At 46.0% G+C, this 18,482-nt stretch overlaps 1 protein-coding gene across 6 annotated transcripts in view; it reads right to left on the bottom strand.

Moving 5' to 3' along the window:
• Positions 1-11,470: 11,470 nt before the first annotated feature.
• Positions 11,471-18,482, bottom strand: part of zswim8 (zinc finger, SWIM-type containing 8) — a 49,078-nt gene continuing 42,066 nt past the window's right edge. For 5 of the 6 annotated variants that reach the window (XM_049006613.1, XM_049006617.1, XM_049006614.1 and 2 more), the window contains 10 exons: positions 17,407-17,559; positions 16,419-16,641; positions 15,949-16,238; positions 15,509-15,732; positions 14,790-15,281; positions 14,433-14,610; positions 14,174-14,347; positions 13,831-13,950; positions 13,548-13,726; positions 11,471-12,839 (listed from right to left, as the gene is read on the bottom strand). In XM_049006613.1, the coding sequence (XP_048862570.1) occupies positions 12,636-12,839; positions 13,548-13,726; positions 13,831-13,950; positions 14,174-14,347; positions 14,433-14,610; positions 14,790-15,281; positions 15,509-15,732; positions 15,949-16,238; positions 16,419-16,641; positions 17,407-17,559 (2,237 nt within the window). In that variant the 3' untranslated portion in view covers positions 11,471-12,635. The remainder of the gene's footprint in view (positions 12,840-13,547; positions 13,727-13,830; positions 13,951-14,173; positions 14,348-14,432; positions 14,611-14,789; positions 15,282-15,508; positions 15,733-15,948; positions 16,239-16,418; positions 16,642-17,406; positions 17,560-18,482) is intronic. The other variant, XR_007396696.1, reaches the window with a different exon arrangement.

Below are 18,482 nucleotides of genomic sequence, written 5' to 3'. Positions count from 1 at the left end.
TCTTTTTAAATGTACTATTGAAATCTTTGCATTTTCACTGCATGTATGAAGCTGATATTCATTCCATCTTATTCAAAGCAAGTACCAGCAAACCAAGTATGGAGGACTAAACGTGACCTAAGTATAAATAAATAAATGTACAAAATAATCATGAAATAAATATGCAAATAAAGAGCACACTTACGCACATTTCAGTGCTGACAAGTTTATGTAAATAATTAATTGCATTTTCTTCAGTTATACAGTATATTATAGAACTTAAATTACAATAATATTTTATCACTTATAATTTCACATATTATTTAATATTTATAATTTTGCTAATCATTGACTTTTAAAATCATTATTTAATAATAATTGAATTATTAAAACTAGTAATAGTATCAGATCATCGTTTTTGTGTTATATATCCAATACTGATGCTATTAAATATGACGGCTCATTTGCTGTTCACTTCCTGTAACAGTACCTCCACTTCAGAAGTAAGCTTTTCTTATTTTTGAAGTCGTATGCGGTACTGTTCTTGAATTTTCGTTTGGGCACTCTTGACTTCTCTCTTAACTTTTAATTTCTTTGTGTGACTTCTGCGTGTGCACACAGCCCTGTAGTCTCATGGGACAGGTGGGGCATTTGCGTATGCTAATTAGGAACAACACAAAAATCTCAGTGTACTAGGATAATGATATTCATCAATGTAAGAACACACCTGTGAAAAATTCTGTGGTTTAAGAACACTTTGTGAATCTGATGTAGAGTTTTCTGAGGATGTTCTTAGGACCTTTCTCAGGAACTAGTTTAAGAAATGATGATACTAGTGAATGAGGCCCATTGTTTTGTCTCCTGACGGCACATCCTGCCCCACAGCATCTCTCCAGCAGCCTAGGAAAGAGCCGAGGCTTTGTAAGGGTCCACAATGCTGCATCCTCACTGCTACGCCGTGGTCTCCTGCACGAGGCAGGAAGAGGAAGTCATGCAACAATATTTAGGATGACGATGAAGCACTGAGGAAATTAGAGCAAATGTTATCCTGCAGAGTACAATTTCAGTGGCGATGCTATTATTAATATATTTTTTGGCTAGCTTACAGATGCCGTTACATCAGGGATGAGAGACACACAGTTGGCTCCTCACTATCACAGTCAACAGTGACACTCACACTGTGACGTGCAACACTGGGGGACTTGCCAGCTCACATGGTACAAATGGGCCAGGAGATGACTTGCAAGGTCCAGTAGCGGTGAGGACTGAGGCTCCCTGGAAGTTCATGGACCTTTAGGCTCCACAATTCAAACACCTGTGGCTCCTCCCCCTGTGAAGATATTTTCCTTCAGTTATTGCAGAAGCACCACATGTGTTTGTTCGTACGCTGGGGCACCGCTGCTCCTGGATCACACACATCACAGAGCTGCAGTAACCAGACAATATCCCCTCAAAGTGTGTTTCTGGTTTGTTTTGCGTTGTGGGGCGGGGTGGGGGGGGGCAGGGGTATCACTAATTGAGTCTTTTTTATATAGCACTGTTTTAAACACTGAGTTTACAAAATACTTTACAGACATTTTAAAAGATGAAAAATTAAGAAATGAAAATAAGCACACAAGAAACAATATGCTCGAAAATAAATTTATTAAATAAGCTACAATAAGTTATTTTATGGATGTGTTATAATCAGTTGTTATACAAAATGGTGAAAAGATGTGATTTTAGCCTAGTTGAAATTACAAAAACATTTAGTAGCTGTCAGGTTTTCTGGGAAAGAGTTCCACAGTTTGGGACCATAATGACTAAAAACTGTCTTCTCCCTTCTCAGCTGGGTTTTAGGAATAATCAATAAGTTACTCTGGATCTATTACTGGATGATAGACTCATTTGCTGTTCACTTCCTGTAGCAGTACCTCCACTTCAGAAGTAAGTTTTTCTTATTTTTGAAGTCGTATGCACTACTGGATCAGGAGTACAGCAGCAGGGCACACAGGGAAGGCGTCACAGGTAGAGGAGATGTTGCAGGCAGAGATAACTTCTCTTCAGAGGTGGACAGATCAGGTCCAGTGAGTAAACGTCCAAACCAAAATTTGGATTTAACCAACCAGTTGAGTATAAAGAGTCACTGTCACAGAATACTGAAGGGCAATCATATTTATACATTCTGTAATTCTGGAGTTAAATCTCTCTAAAATGCATAACAAGGGAGGGGGAGTACAAAGGGAAGAAGAGAGAGCATCAGGCTATTAAACATGTCAGGGGAATCAGCTGTGACATAGCATTTAGTAACCTTCCTCTTATTCCAGCTTGTGGGGTAGACTGGCATCTCAAAGACGACACAATAGTGGACAGAAACCAAAACATCTGCTATTCAAGGAACCTTGTTGTCCAAAATATTTCACTAAATCCAGGTTATGACCTTGTTTATGAGTGGGGCCTGACACAAGCTGCATCAAATGAGTTTAGTAGTCTCATAAAATATATGCCTTTGAAATATCAATATTATTCATAATAATGATAAAATCACCAGTTATTAAAACATATTTAAAATCAGATAAAATATTAGAGAGAAGGTCACCAAACTAAGAAAACCTGAGCTAAGGTTAGGATGATAGATAACCAGCATAAGAACAGATTTATCGCACATGAGATGCACTGCAAGGTATTCAAACACAGAAAAGTCCCCATAAGAACCTTGCTTGTCACATAAAGTACTATGAAATAAACATACCATCAACAGCCAGATGCAGCTAAATAGTGTAGTTCTTATAGTGTGTGTGTGTTGGTGGGGGGTAGGTTCCATGTGATCTTTGTGGAAGATGCACCCTAGTGCTAATAACTCAAGTGCCATGAGTAGGGAGTGAAATACAATGTACTGCAGCATCCCTCTTAAGGCCTGCAGCATTCTGCCTGTGACAGTGACTGGGCCTTTCCCCACTCCTAACACTGTCTCTCTTTCTCCTGCTTCACTGACCGATAACCACAGCAGACTCCAATGGACCCTGTTCTCCCGCCACTGCCAATCTGCGCTCTATAAATAGACACTGAATTTCACTGGAACTAAGAGCCTGATGTCCCTGAGGGACGTTAGATGATTTCCCAGCAGGCAGATCTGTCTCTTCCAATTGCAGTTTTTTTTTTTTTTTTTAACAATAATTAACAGCAGCTAGCACTCTTCGGTACCTGTGTTAATGTCATTCATTGAACAGAGTTGGGCTTGGGACTCATGCAGGACCAGGTCTATAAGGAAGAGAGGTCATTTTTATAAAGTTTCCTAGCCAAGGAAGGAGGAGACCCAAGATACCACCTGGGGGAATCAGTCCCAGAGCAGCTCAAGGTGGCTGGCATGGGGTAGGACAGCATGGACCTGCATTACTGTCCTTTTTGGCCAGAATAAAAGCTATGTGTAAAGTGTTTCAGGGTCAGGACTGAAATGATCCAGTTTTTTGATGGTGTAAATGGTGAGTGTGCCCTGCGGCCAGAATAAATTTAAATTCATTCAACAAAGACCTACGATAACACTGGTTAACAAATTATTTCTTTCTAGTATTGTTTGTGCTGAAATCAAATATCTAACCAGAATTTACCAGAATCACACAAGGATTTTGAATGACACACAATTAAACCTTATGCTATATGTATATTTATATGTATATTTACCCCTTTTCCCTCACCAGGTCTGTCTGCCCAGTGTGTTCTCCTTTCCCGCTCCCTTTCCATTCCCCAGAACCGCTCCCGAACCTGATCTGCCTCCCTCGCTGAGACCGGCACGTCCCGTTCCCGCTCCCCTGTGTGGTCGTGTCCATGCTTCCTTGTAGGACTGATCCTCTGGCTACTGACCCCCGCTTACGTTTACCGACCCTGCCTACCGCTGATCCCTACCTGTACCTACAGTACGCCCCGATCTCACCATTAAAGCCGACAGTTGCTCGCATTACTGGATCCGTGTTTTCCTGTTCAGATCAGTGTTACACTATCAAATTAGCCCAAAATGGACATCACCAAAAACCTATGGGTAAGAACAATATTCTGAGCGCCTTTCTTAAATAAGCATTAAAAAGACAACCCTTTGTTGATCCATGAAAATTTTTTGTTGACCATTGTTATGCAAAACACCAGTGTTTTAAACATTTTACAATAATTATAACAAAATAACCCGTTTCTCAAAAACCTTACGTGATGTGAAAGATTTTGTAGTGCTGGTCATAGAAGTAAACTATCTGGCACACCAAACATGATAAGGAAAAGCAAAAACCTTTTAAACCAGTGTAATATTCAACATGGCTGGTTTTATTGGAGCATCAAGACAAGAGAATATCTATTCTATCCATCTTGCACCAAATGATCAAGATGATGGGAGAGCACTACAACTCAAGCAAAACTCTTGATTTTATTCCGATGGAAATTTGTCTGTGACAGTGAAATTCACTTGAAAACTTGTTTGATGTAAGACCAGCATTATAAGTAGTACTGATTGTAGTAGCAATACATTACATAAGAAATTATCTGGATACCTGTCAGTGAGGACATTGGCCTGACGGTCTGGCCTCCTCTATCAGGCTTCTTCTCAACCCCAGCTCTTCACCTTAGCTCATGGACAACAGGACAATGTCCACACCTCATTAACCTTTTTCCTCTCTAAGTTTTCTTCTCCATCCTTTGTGAAAGAAATTCAGGAAACAGCATTTCCGACAGATGATAGCTGCTAGTAAGCTTGGTTTTGGGTCACCCACCTATCCTGCCCCATTCATAATTGATTCCCCTTTTCCAGATGGCACATGCTGTCTATCCTGCTCACAGAATAATCTGTTGCGACATCACATCACCTTGAGTGATCCTGTACAGATTTCCACGGCAACTTGCCAGTGCTTCAGAAGAAAGGCTCTCTCTTGGGCCAATATTGACCAGAACAGCTGTTACATGAGGGATATAACACTGTTCATGCAGAATACCCCACAGTCTGTGAGGTCAACATGATAATTTATTATTATTAATTGTTAAAAGGCTACCTTTCTGTGACATCCAATTTCATAAACAACTCATGCCCTCTAGTGGTCATAATGTGTGCGTGCAGCAATATGTACTCAAATCGTCATAATGTTTAAAAAATAGATCTATCATTTTATTTTTAAAGTTAATACACCATTATGTCAAATATAACTGCAAAGAATAAAAGATCTGATATTCAAGGGTAATTAGATGTGGGTGTGGCAGCAAACTGGCTGGCACTGCTGCCTTACACCTCTGGGAATATGGTTTAAGTCTCTACCATGACTGCATGTGTGTACGGTCTGCATATTGTCCGGTGTTTTCTGAATATAGCCTTAGAGAAAAGGCTGGGAGCCTGGACATATGGGAGGGACTCAAAGTACAGCTGCTACACCTCTGCATGGTAAACAGCCAGCTGAGGTGCTTTGGGCATGTCCAGGGAGAAGGCACTGGGGCACACCCAGGACATGATGAGGAGATTATATATCTCGGCTGGCCTGGGAATGCTGAGGTGTCCTCCCAGAGGAGGAGGAGGAGGTAGCTGGGGAGAGGGAGGTCTGGACATCTCTGCTCAGACTGCTGTACCTGTGACCTGGATTCAGGTAAGTGGTGGAGGATGAATGAATGGATCAAACGCAGCAAGGAAATAACTCAAAATGCACTTTCCTTCATTATAACATTTCATTTGAATTTAGTGATTAGTGGTCATTGTTGACACACCACAGCACACAGTGCACAACAGCAAAATGCGTCCTCTGCGTTTAAACCATATGTGACATCATGACATAGCAAGGGGCAGCTAATTCAGCGCCCACAGAGCAGTACTTGGGGGCGGTACCTTGCTCACAGTACCTCAGTGGTGTCTTGCTGGTTGGGAATTTGATCTTGCGATCTTTCAATTACAATTGTGCTTCCCTAACCATTAAGCCACCACTGCCCACCACTGCTTATTTTCTTGTGCAGTGTAATTGGAGAACTTACTGTACAGGATGTCATTAAAGGATTGCCAGGTGAGGCCCAGTTACAGTACCTTCCTACAGTATGATAGGAGTACAGTGTGATGCAAAAGAAAGTACAGAGGAATGTTGGCAGGAAATGGAAAGAGAAGTGCCTGAGGAGGTGTGGACTGCTCACGATACAGATGTAGGCCTAGTAAATTCAGCTAGCCCAGTGGAAATTTACCTTAATCCATGGTGCACACCACCCTGGAAAAACCAGTACCCCTTGAAACCTGAGGCTGAAGAAGGTTTAAGGGAAACGACAGAGGGATTACTAGATGCAGGGGTGATGGTGCCTACCATTAGCTGCTGCAACACCCCCCTCTTGCCTGTGCCAAAGGCAGGAGGTGAAAAGTGGAGGCTGGTTCATGATTTGCGTGCAGTGAATGAGGTAGTGGAGGATCAGACAGTAGAAGTTCCCAATCAACTTACTCTGTTGACAAAAGTGCCCCCCACTGCAAAATGGTTTACAGTTGTGGATTTGAGTGCAGCGGTTTTCAGTGTGCCCCTGGCAGAACAGTCACAGTTTCTGTTTGCTTTCACCTACAGGGGTCAGCAGTATACCTACACAAGGATGCCACAGGGATTTAAGCATTCGCCACATGTTTTTAATCAGGCGCTTAAGGCAGATGTAGATGGACTGAATTTGAAAGGTACAGTGATACAGTATGTGGATGATCTATTGTTGTGTGCTGAAAGGCTGGCAGACTGCCAATAAGACTCAGTACAGTTGCTGAAGGTTTTGGTGAAAGGGGGGCATAAGATGTCCAAGGCCAAGCTGCAGTACTGCCAATAGCAGGTTACGTACTTGGGGCGTGAGATCAGCCATGGGAGGAAAACTATAGCAGCAGAACAGCTAAAGGGGATCACTAAAGCTCCGAAACCCATGACTGTCACAGATGCTGACTTTTTTAGGGATGACAGGATTCAGCGTGGACTGGATTGAGGACTATGCTGTGAAGGTCCTGCTGACTCAGGACTTGTGTCCTGGCAGACGGAAGCAGCCAGGGATACCCACCTTGTTTCCAGGGAGTGGTGGCTGCCTATTTAGGCTATGAAAAGGCCACTGCCATCACAATGGGTTATCCAGTGACAATTTATACTTCACATAAGGTGGTGGACCTTATTGACAAAGGTAAATTTGTGTTGACCCTGGCACGGCAGCTAGCATACTTTGCATTTCTCACTTACCCGGATGTGACAATAAAGCGCTGCACTACAGTGAACCCTGCAGACAGCATTCCCCTGGAGGATGAGGGGCAGCCACATGAGTGTGTGGCAGAGTCTTTGGTTTACACTAAACTGAGAGCAGACTTGGAGAGCTCTCCCATTGAAAATAGCGAGATGGTGTTGTTTGTGGACGGCTCATGTTGGAGAGATGGGGATGCCTTGTAGGTTGGGTTTGCTGTAGTTCAGGCACAGGGTGATGATTTTTACACTCTCGTTTCAGAGTCAGCGGCACAGCCGTGTTCCGCTCAATTAGCGGAGCTAAAGGCTTTGACTGCAGTGTGCTGGCGAGGACAACATAAGACAGTTACTATCTACACAGACTCTGCATACGCACACGGTGTATGCCATCTGTTTGGAGCAGTCTGGAAGCAAAGGGGGTTTCGCAAAAGTGACGGCTCCCCCATTCAACATTATAATCAGATTTTAGAGTTGCTACACGCAATGATGCATCGCAAGCGTTTGGCTGTTGTTAAGTGTCAGGCCCACCGCAAAGGTCGTGATTTTGTTATTCAAGGCAATGCGGCCTCTGATGCGGCAGCCAGGGCGGCTGCGCAGGTCAGGACTGCTCATCTTCTGCCTATGGTGACTATAGAGCTGGATCTTACTGTTTCTGATCTGGTAGCCCTGCAGGAGCGTGCAGACCCCTATGAGGCCTCTGTGTTGCTAAAAAGGGGGGCCTCTGAGGGCATTAATGGTCTGTATTGCAACCATGAGGGAGTTTTGGCCGCACCTCTGTCTTTGCTGAACATTTTGATAACAGATGCGCATGGTCTTGACCATTGCACAAGGGGGGAGGTGTTATGGAAAATTACACAACTAGGTTTCTGGGCACCACAACTGCAAGCAATGGTGGATGCAAGGCTGTCAGAATGTGAGGTGTGCATTAAGAACAATGTACGCAAAGCAATCACAGCCCCAATAGAGCACATTCCAGTGCCTGAGGGACCGTTTAGACACTTGGTGATAGACTATATGGACATGGGAAAAACAGCATTGGGTTTCGCTTGAGTTCACCAGAAGTTCATGGCTGAGCATTTTTTAAAAACCAAGTGGAGACCAAGGTAAAAACCAAACGGTAAAAGAAATGATGGACAAACTTATCACCTGGGGCTGTGGATCAAGGAAAAAAAAACGATTGTGAGTGAAGGAATGATGATGCTTAAGTGACGAGATATTGTTAAATGGTAAGAACTTGTATAAAAATTGGTGTAAAACAGTATTGGACACACTTTAAGTGTCCGGTCTTGGTTGTACCTTCATTGTTGCAATTAAGACTGAATCTGGATGCTATACAAGCGGCCTCTGACTTCTGATTTGGCAGGGAAGGAAAAAAAAACACAACAGTTTACGCGAGGAAGATAAGGCAATAATATATGAGTTACCTTAGTGAGGGAAACAAAATTATTAAGGCCACTTAATGGAACATACAGACTTCTAGATATTTAAACCAACAAAAGGGAAACGAGGAAGGAGGGGGTGCATGCTGGATTCTTACAAACAAAACATTAGCACACTTTGTTTCACTCATAAGTGTGCACCCCCCTCCCTAGACTAGGGGTACCAGCTTGCTCTAAGCTCAAGCCTATAAATCAAGGCCCAGGTTGCTATTCCTAGGTTTCTAGTTCTCTGAGTCAAAACTTAGAATGCTGGCCTACCTTTGCCTTGGAATCTGACTCGCCTTGAGTGTGTGCGTGTGTATGTGTATTGACAGATTGTGTGTAATCCTACACATTGTTATGCTGATGATATATATAATCTGTCATATATTTAATATAAAATGCATCTGTGTCACGCCCAGCTCGTCCGATCCTCGTGTGTGCCACGCCCCCCTGATTATCCACGTGTGCTTTCCCGATCGTGCCCAGCTGTGTCTGATTATGTTCAACCAGTCCTGTCTTTTTAAGTCCACGTCTTGCCTGATGCCTTTGTCTGTCATTGATGTTAGTCGGCGTGCCATGTTCCCCAGTCCGCGTTATCCTAATAAATCCCCATTCACCCTGCTTTCGCCTGCTTCCTGCCCGCTCGTCCTGTCCGTGCGCCTCACCCGCTACCGGCGATCATCACAATCTGTTAAACCAGATTATGCATCGCAGTTCCCTGGGTTAGATGACTGTCTACTAGACGTTTGGTGTTGGATGAAGGCAAAAAATGTCCTTATTTTAAACCCCGAAAAAACAAAAGTACTGCTAGTTAGATCCACGGTCACTTGAAATAAGTTTGACAACCTCAACCTTAGTGGTCATCCTACTCAGCTTAACACAGTGGTCAGGGATCTTGGTGTCCTGGCTGATTCAGATTTATTTTTGATGCTCACATAAGAAGTATTACTAGATCTGCATTTGACCATCTACAGAACAAGATGTTCTTTCATGATGCAGAAAAACTAATACGTGCCTTTATAACTTCCAGACTGGAGTACGGTAATGCCCTCCTTTCTGGTTGCCCCTTTGGGTTCTTACATAAACCTCAGCTAGCACAAAATGCAGCAGCCGGAGTTGTTAAAAACATACATTTTTTAAATCATATTAGCCCTGTTCTATGCTCCCTTCCAGTTAAGTCTTGGATTGACTACAAAATACTTGTATTAATTTATAAAGCCTTCCACCAGAATACCTTAGAGATCTACTGTTCTCTTACAACCCTCCTCGCTTGCTTAGATCTCAAGGAGCAGGATATCTTATTAGTACCTAGAACAGAAAGAGCTATAGCAGGCTGCAGAGCATTCTCTTATACAGCTCTGCAGCTGTGGAATAGTCTTCCAGCGGATGTGCGAGATTCAGGCTCACTTGCAATATTCAAGTCTAGACTCTAGTTCCAACTCTAGCTAACTGCTCACTCCCAGTCAGACCTATAGTGTGAGGTGTAGAGCTGGGTGGGGATCGGAGCCATTGGCTTTGAATGAACTGAACCGTCAGTGGTGTCACTCTAGCTTCACACCCCTTGACATTTCAGGGACTCCCCATGTGTGCGTTCTCACTTGCCTCTCCCTCCTGTTTATGCGGCCATAGCCATATCTGCCGGAGCTCACATATTGCACTCGTCTAACGGTTTGCATTGCCTCGTCTCCCCTACTTTGGATAATTGCACAGTTTATTTCCCCTATCCCTGCTGGGGTATGCTACCTGGAAACACTAAATTATCAAGATATTCCTCCTACCCTGCTGCCTGCGACACCTCCACTGCCCGTAACGTCTTTCTGTCCTGCTCGCCTTTCTGCCTGTGACGTCTCTCCTGCCTGTCCTGTTGTTGTATCACTGCTTGTCCTGCCATTAGAATCAGCGCATGTACCTGCCTGCCGCCGCCTGCGCGCCCCCCACTTTGAAACTCAAATCTTAAGATTTGGATAGTGTGAATTAGGAGTTTGCAAAGCACTTTGTCACAATGTAATGTTATGAAAATGCACTATACAAATAAAATTAAATTTGATTTAGTATCTTTTGTAGTGCCAACGCTAATGCGTCCTGATGCATCTATGCTATGGATGTCATAGCAAAATACGTCATCAATGCAGGACATGGTGGTTGTTTTAGTGACATGCCAATGCTTGAAAAAATGGAGAGGAGCACTGATATATGTGACTGGAATGCAAGTAGTGCCCTAATTTCCTTTAGGCAGAAGATTCAGTACGAAGAAAATTTCACAACTCCTGTCGTAACTTGACAATTTTATTTCATTAGGTAAACAAATCTGGCTCTTGTCTGGTGGCAGAGACTTGCATAATAACAGTAAGCGAGGCCATTAGACCTTCTAGTGGAAGTGGCGTAGACAGTAATGAAATCTGAAGACGTAATCAGCTGACCTCCTTGGAGACACGATACACACAGGGGTAAATGGTGACGTTTTTCGGGTGTCTACTTGTGATATGATTCCACAAGATGCATTTTACCTTTCACTTCTTTTGGCAACGTATTTGGCCCTTGTACAGGATCAGCATTCACTTGTGCTGTGATGAGCCACTTTCTCCTTTCTTGAAAGTGGCATTCATTTGAGGAAAAGAGGCCGTATTATATTGTATTAATTATGAAATAGCAGAAATTTAATGAACTTTATTTACAAATGTAAATTTTAATCTTTGGTTTAACATTTTCCCTATCACTGAATTATTGGAGTTTTAGGTCTTTTAAAGCTGCTGTTTGTGTTCAACAGTGACTGTTCACCCATTCATGATACATGCCATCCGTTTAGGTATGTAGATGCAAACCACAGCTCCCAAAACACAGACAAAGATGATACACCCCCACTCACCGCAAAACTCTTCAGCCATCATAAAAATGTAGTGTTTTGAATTATCTTTATTAAGTAAACTCTACATTTTCAATATTGCTTTAACCATTTTTTTTCCCCATTTTTCTACATTACACCCTTTGCAGTCAAAAAGGTTCATACATTTTCATCCAATTCTCCTACACTTTGAATAATACAAAAATATCACAGTACATTTTGTATTCAGTTCACTCTGCAGCCAGACAGGACTGACTGCTGGCTTACAGCACACGGGGGGGCACGCAGCTCAGACCGCTGGTCTCAGACCATAGGTCTGCTTAGCCGGATCAGGTGGCTGCCAGCCAGATGCCCGTGTGCTGGGGCCTCACAGCCCTGTCCAAGTCTCTCCAAACAATTAAGAAATCTCTCCTATGTTGTCACCACTTTTGCTCTTCCTTTTCTCTCCTCAAAAACATATTCTATACAAAATAACAAAACAAAGAATGGTCACCCGTACTCAGGTTATTGTTTTTAATATAATTTTTTTCTTTTAATAAATTTGTTTTCCTTCTCATGTAATCACTGTCAGAATTACCCAAAACTTTAAAACTAAAATGGCTGGTGGAGGAATACTCCGCCCAGGGCAGAGGAATGTTGCAGTATGGATTACGGACTCAGTGGTTTTTGTATATACACATATAAAACAACCAACCAACAACATCAAATTCTGTTTTAAAACGACCACATTCACAGCCAGCTCACCATCTACCAGACTGAAGACTGTCAAGGGTGGGAAGGCAGGGCTTTGACCAACCTGCAATGTCACTGAAGAAGGGTGACATCTGGAGGCCTTGTTGAGGACTGGAGCGGCTGGCATATTTCCCTGGAAGATTCAGAGAGATACAACTGTGGGGGTGGCAGAAGTTAAAACTAATGCGGGATAAAGGGGGAAATCTTTGAGATGTGGATTAGGTCAGCCTGGATGTAGATGGGGAAATATTTGCTGAAGTTATCCGACACCCCCATCCCTTGCATGTCCAGAGCTCAGCGTCACCCACCCACAGCACCATTACAGAGTCTGATGATGCATCAAACTGGTAGCCAGGGAAACCTGTGGGCCATGTGTACTCTTATGTGCCTGCATGCAGGATAGTGGGAAAAGGGCACAGGGCGTTTGTGTTTCAGGACAGAGGATGTGTGTGCTTGTTCTGAGGGTGGTCAGCCAAGGGAGCGACCTCAGGGTGAAAAGGTGGCCATTTCCAGAGAGATCCTCTGCCAGAGCTCCTTGGTCTGCTTGCCACGCTTCAGGCTCTGCAGCACGTCGTTGAACTGCATGACGCCCACAGGCGTAAGGCAAAAAGCTCCTCTTGCACTGCGGATTATGTTCACAAAGTCGTCGTAGTCTGCTGGCGTTAGGTGGATCAGTCGATGGTGGATGTACTGCCGAGGGAGGGAGAGAGACAGAGAGCTAGCTGTGTCTGAGGAATTCACCTATGCAGTCACACTACAGGACAGACACCTGCTACCTGTTGTATTAAACAACAGCCTCTGGGGTCTTCAAACTTATCATGGTACTCAATGGCTCCATCGGTAGATATGTATGAGAACATTTAAATACACCTGGAGGAGACTCTACCCATGAATTTTCAACCCATCTCTCAGTATTACTTTTTCTTGACAATAAGACCAATAAACTGAATGGAATATTTTGACAGGTCTATTGAATCTGGGCATGCTCTATAGATGTGGCAACATGTTGGGACTTTCACCAGAAAGAGCTTAAAGATGGTGAGCAAGGAGGAAGTATGATGCAATCACCTAAAAGGGGTGGGGGGGGGCATTTCCCTCCACGAACACCCCAAAGAGCATAACTGCCACAGTTTGAATCCCATTTGCCTGCATTTCCCACTCCTCTGAGCTACTGGATTGCCATAGAAATGCATGTCACCATCACCCCCATCACTCTATGAAGCCAAAGCCAAACAAAGCAGAGGCTCCTGTGTGTGTGTTAAACTGTCAGGGTGTACCTGTTTTACTTCAATATGCAAATTAACAGGATATACTGCAGCTGTCAGTTAATCACACCAGCCTCTCACGCTGTGCTGTCGGCCCCTCCCCTAGTCGAGCCCTCAGCAGTAATCCCCATACCTGTAGGTAGGCCTGCTGGCAGCGCTGCACCAGCTGGTGGAAGGCGGGCGTTCTGAGGTGGGCGTGGATGTGGGCGGGGTTGAGCCGCTGCAGTGCCTCCATGATGATCTCCTGCATGACGAAGGGGCTCAGCACGCCCTTGGCCGCACCCAAGCAGAATTGGTACACGTGGCTCACGCCTGCATGTGCCCAGCCCCACATGGCACAGATTATATTTCAGCCAAGACCCCCCTCCCTGGTAAACCCCCTCCCATTAGCAGGCAGGCGAAGAGAAGGCGCTTACCCAGGCGGGCAGCGAGCCCAAGCAGCCACTTGACATCCTCAGTGTATGGTGGGCTGCGGGAAAAGTTGTTGGGATGGTCGTTGTGGGCCCGTCGGCCCAGCATTTCGAGGGCCAGCATTCCTGCAGTAGAGGCAGGGAGGCGGCCAATCACAAGTCTGCGTGTCTGCGCAGACTAAGCAAAGCACAGCTACATGCTGCATGCATTATACCATCCCGGCATGCTGATATCCAAGAGGCAGAACATGTGTTTTACAGCACAGGAATTCTGAGGTAAATGTGCAAGAGATTTAAGTACAAACATGAAGTGGGCAACACACAAGACCGTCGATGGCAGGCCCCTTACCGACTCTATAGGCAGAATGCAAGTAATGCAGGCCCTGCTGGCTAATTGGCTGACTGTGCTGCTCATCTTCAGACTGGAAGGGCGGGCTGACCAATGGCGTGGACTGGGAAGACAGACCAGGAAGTGATGCACCCTGAATGGCCTGGATGGTTGAGCTGGAATGGACGCCACCTACTGGTGAAGAGAGAGGACAGATGCATTAAAGTACTTCGGCCAGAGGGACGAATGGACAACAGGGGAGCACATGCTCTACTCTTACCTGCCACCGTGGTGCTGAGGGGCAGACCTGCCTCTGTGTGGTAAGGGTGTACCGCTATCTGGGTCATGGATGGCACAGGTACCCCCGGGAATGTGACTGTGCCTGCTGCCATGGGTGGGTGGGGACTGGCAGCCACTGAGAAAGGATACTGGGCTCCGATGAAGGCTGGGTGCATTCCCTAAGGATTGGCAGGGGGGGGGGCATAGGCCACACAATTTTCAGTGGATAGACAGAGCTACAGCTTCACCAGAAATCACAAGAAGCAAGCTCTGCAAAGCTTCCAGTACACATAGCGGGTTTTCATGAGCACCTGTGTGAGCGGAGCCGTAGGGCTTTCAGCTAGACCCTGCTTCATACCTGTGGGTAGGCTGGCCCAGACACGGGGAAAACAGCCGGGCGCGGCACATGCTGCAGAGGGTGGCCCAGGTACTGCGGACTGCACACTGAGGGCAGGTGGGCCTGGATGGTTGTATAGGGGTGCAGGCCCTGCGGGTGAGGGTGGGCGATGGCCGAGCCGGGTATCGCGTGCGACTGGTAGATAGGGGAGCCCACAGAGATGACGGGCACAACGGTAGCTGTCACAGCCGCCGTCACCGCCACCCCGCCCGGGTCCATGGGTACGCTGCCGTCCAGGACCCCACGGCCCGCATCGGGCTGCCTCCGCCCTGCTCCGCCATTGGCACCACAGCGGCCTGGCCCCTCACGCTGGGAGCCTGTGCCCCCACCCACCGTCTGCTCGTACAGCCAGTGCCATTGGTGCGCCACCTCGAACAGAACCTCGGGGTACACGCCCCCACCCTTGGCTGCCTCCTCCACTGCCATGCAGGCCTTCTCCAGCATAACGTTGTCCTGGAGGAGGAAGGGGACACAGGCCATAAAACCACTGGCACAACAATGGCAAGATAAGATTGCATAGAAATTTAGTTATTTATACGAGTATAACCCAGTAACACGAAAAGGCATGAAGAAGTACATTACAGAGATGCTTACTGGATGTAACAGTTCTGTGCTAAAGACAGTAAGAGACACAGTTGGGTAATCATGGGGCACCCCCTACAGGATGGTAACTGGGGTACCTGCTCTTTGCACTGCACCAGTGCCCGCTGGATCTCGTTGGGGTTGAGGGCATGGGCATGTGGCAGGCAGCTGAGTGCCAACTCTGCAGCAGCGCGCACCATGTTGGGGTCGCGTGCCCTTGAGGCCCGGTCTGCCAGGGATGCCACCTCGGGAGGGGTAAGGTGCCCGTCCCAGCACTCCACCAGTATGTTGAGGGCAGCACTGCCAATCTCCATGGCCTGGCCTATAGTGCCAGGAAGCAGCCAAATATGAGGAAAAGACTCACCAAGCACAGGAAATCTCAGAGAGATATACAAATAAAAAAAAATGACCAAATGTAGCAGCATGTAGCAGCTGTTCAACTACATTTCTGTTAAAAACTGGCCTTTTTCAAGAAAACAGAAAAAGCAGTGCAGCAATTCCCATGATGCTGCATAACATGCCACATATGAAGCCTCACCTGTGATCCAGGACACATGGGAGGAGTACGTCCTGGAGAGCCAGTTGGGTGACACAAAGTTGTGCAGACCCAGGGCGTACAGGCCGATCTCAAAAGCACAGAGGTGCAGATTGCGGTGGGGCCCCTGGTGGCCACCACTGGCCGAGGGCTGAGTGAAGATTGAGGTGGAGCTATTGCCTCCGGCCTTAATCAGCACAGTCTTAGCCAGCTCAAAATAGAAGTGGGCGGCTGCCTCTGAGGGCTGATTTGGGACGTGAGGGGCATGGCACTCAGGACGACGCCCTTTATACCTGTAGGTGGTGAAATGGGTTCAAAAGTCAGCATTGCTGGCTAAAACAGGCTTGACTGGCATTTTAATCTTGTGCTCTTACAAGTATGTTGTGTTGCAATAGAATTCACATCCCAAAAGGGAAGCCTGCCCACCTGTGCTCACATGCAGTGCCAGCGCATGGACATTAATTCCTGCTCACCTGCTGGTATCAGCGCTCTTGGCTCTAGCCCCACCTCCTGCCCTGCGTGAGCCACTGGACGACGACGAGCCCAATGAGTCCGAGGACGAGCTGCTGATGCTGTCGCTGTCCTGGCCCCTCCCCCACGATGCTGCTGCCCAGCCTCCACGGAGAGGGCGGCGGCTGAGCGTGGGGGAGCTATCAGAGGTGGTCTCAGGTGCGCTGCTGTCGATACTTGCCATGCCTGGGGGGAGGGGGGCAAGCCGGCGATCAGATCTGAACCCCACTGGCATAGGGATTCTTCAGGAAAAATCATCTTCTGCCATTCAGAGATAAACTTAAGCAGCAGGGAAGCTAACTCACTCCCTAATAAGTGAGCCCTTCAATCGCACTATGAATATTAAGAAATACACTATTTGGAGAAAAGTATTGGGGCACCTGGCCATTACACCACCAGGAATTTTTATGACATCCAATTCTAATTCCATAAGCATCCATATGGAGTTGGTTCCCCCTTTGCAGCAATAACATCTGCCACTCTTCTGGGAAGGCTTTCTACAAGATTTTGGGGTATGTCTGGGAATTTCTGACCATTCACCTAGAAGAGCATTTGTGATGCCAGGCAATGATGTTGGATGTGAAGACCCACCCCGGCAGCACTAAACTACCATGACTAAAGACCACCTCGGCTGGTGTAAAAATATCCCCTTGTCTTATACGATGTAAAGAAATCAACAATCTATGCAACGGACTCACTACAAAAGCTGGCTGGAGTTGGTACCATAAAGCTGTTTTCAGCAGTTGAGACACTCCCACAGACCCCAGAACTGAAAACATTGCTAAATTTAGTAGAAAATCTCACAGAATTATATCTGACCATCTGATTTGCCATGTTACTGGCACACAGACACAAACAGGCAACATTAAAGAATCATGCTGATGGAGAAACTAAGGTGTTGCCTCTGTGGATACCCAGTGGGGGTGGGGGTGGGGGGTTGGAGTTAGGCACCTGTGTGCTTCTTCTTCTGTCGGACAGGTGAGCCCCAGCAGCGGCCACTGTACGCGCTACGGCCTCCCAGAGCCAGTCGGCTAGGCACAGTGGCCTCGGGCTTGAAAGGCGGGGTTTCGCTCTGCTGCTCGCACCTGGGGGGCTGGGCGCCATCTGTAGGCATGTGGGGAAAAGGACAAATGAGGCAAGCAGCAATAGGCTGGAGCCTGGCTCACATCTGGCTCAAGTCTGGCTGCATCTACAGTTGGACTGATTAATAAAACATCGCTCTGGTGATCTTTCCTCAGAAACAAGAGCAGGAGAAACATCTAAACAGAGGATTTCAGGACAACAGCTTGCATCATTTAGCAGAGGTGCTGCTAATGTCCCCCAGGAGAAAGGCACACAGGCCACATCATTCATATCATGTCCAATGACACTGGTTCACAGTGCTGCTTTTGCTAAAAATGAGCTTGTAAAGAAAGCTGCCTCAGTTATGAACTGAAATGTGTAAAAATGTAGCAGCAGTGTAAAAATGTTTTAGGGCTGCTGCAAATAACGTAATTAATAAATGTAATGTGTCAGCTCAATATTCTAAAGGAGCAATATAATGAAAATCTGACTTTACTTCAGCATAGCTGAAAACGGAGAGTTCGGTCCATGGGAATGACACACCATGAATCTCAAACACTGTTGTTCCCTCATTCAAATGTAATTCCTGAATGTTAAAGGAGGAAGTGAAACGGACAGTTTCGAAACTCCTAGACTTATGTGACAGTTCTAACCAAACCCCCCAAACGTGACATAGGCCAACCCATTTTCAAACTCAATGGATATGAGCATTTGGACTTCAACAGTTCTGTAGGTATTGTGAAGAAAGAAGCAGAGGACAACAGCAAAAATGGCAGGCTGTATGCATAAGGGTGCCATTTGAGGCTGTGATGGGCACGTTGGCACTTATGTCCTTCCCAAGGAACCAAACTGTCAACAGGCATAGTTGATGCTTGTCTTTAACAAGCAAGTCAGGGGTACGTTTCCCAAAGGCTCCCATTAGCAACTTGCATAGATGGAACCGTTCAGCTGTATGGTTCTAACTA

Source organism: Brienomyrus brachyistius, chromosome 3 (genome assembly GCF_023856365.1).
Source record: "Brienomyrus brachyistius isolate T26 chromosome 3, BBRACH_0.4, whole genome shotgun sequence".
Taxonomy (NCBI): Eukaryota; Metazoa; Chordata; class Actinopteri; order Osteoglossiformes; family Mormyridae; genus Brienomyrus; species Brienomyrus brachyistius.
The sequence above is the reverse complement of the archived record's forward strand: the minus strand, read 5'-3'. Positions and strand labels throughout refer to the sequence as shown.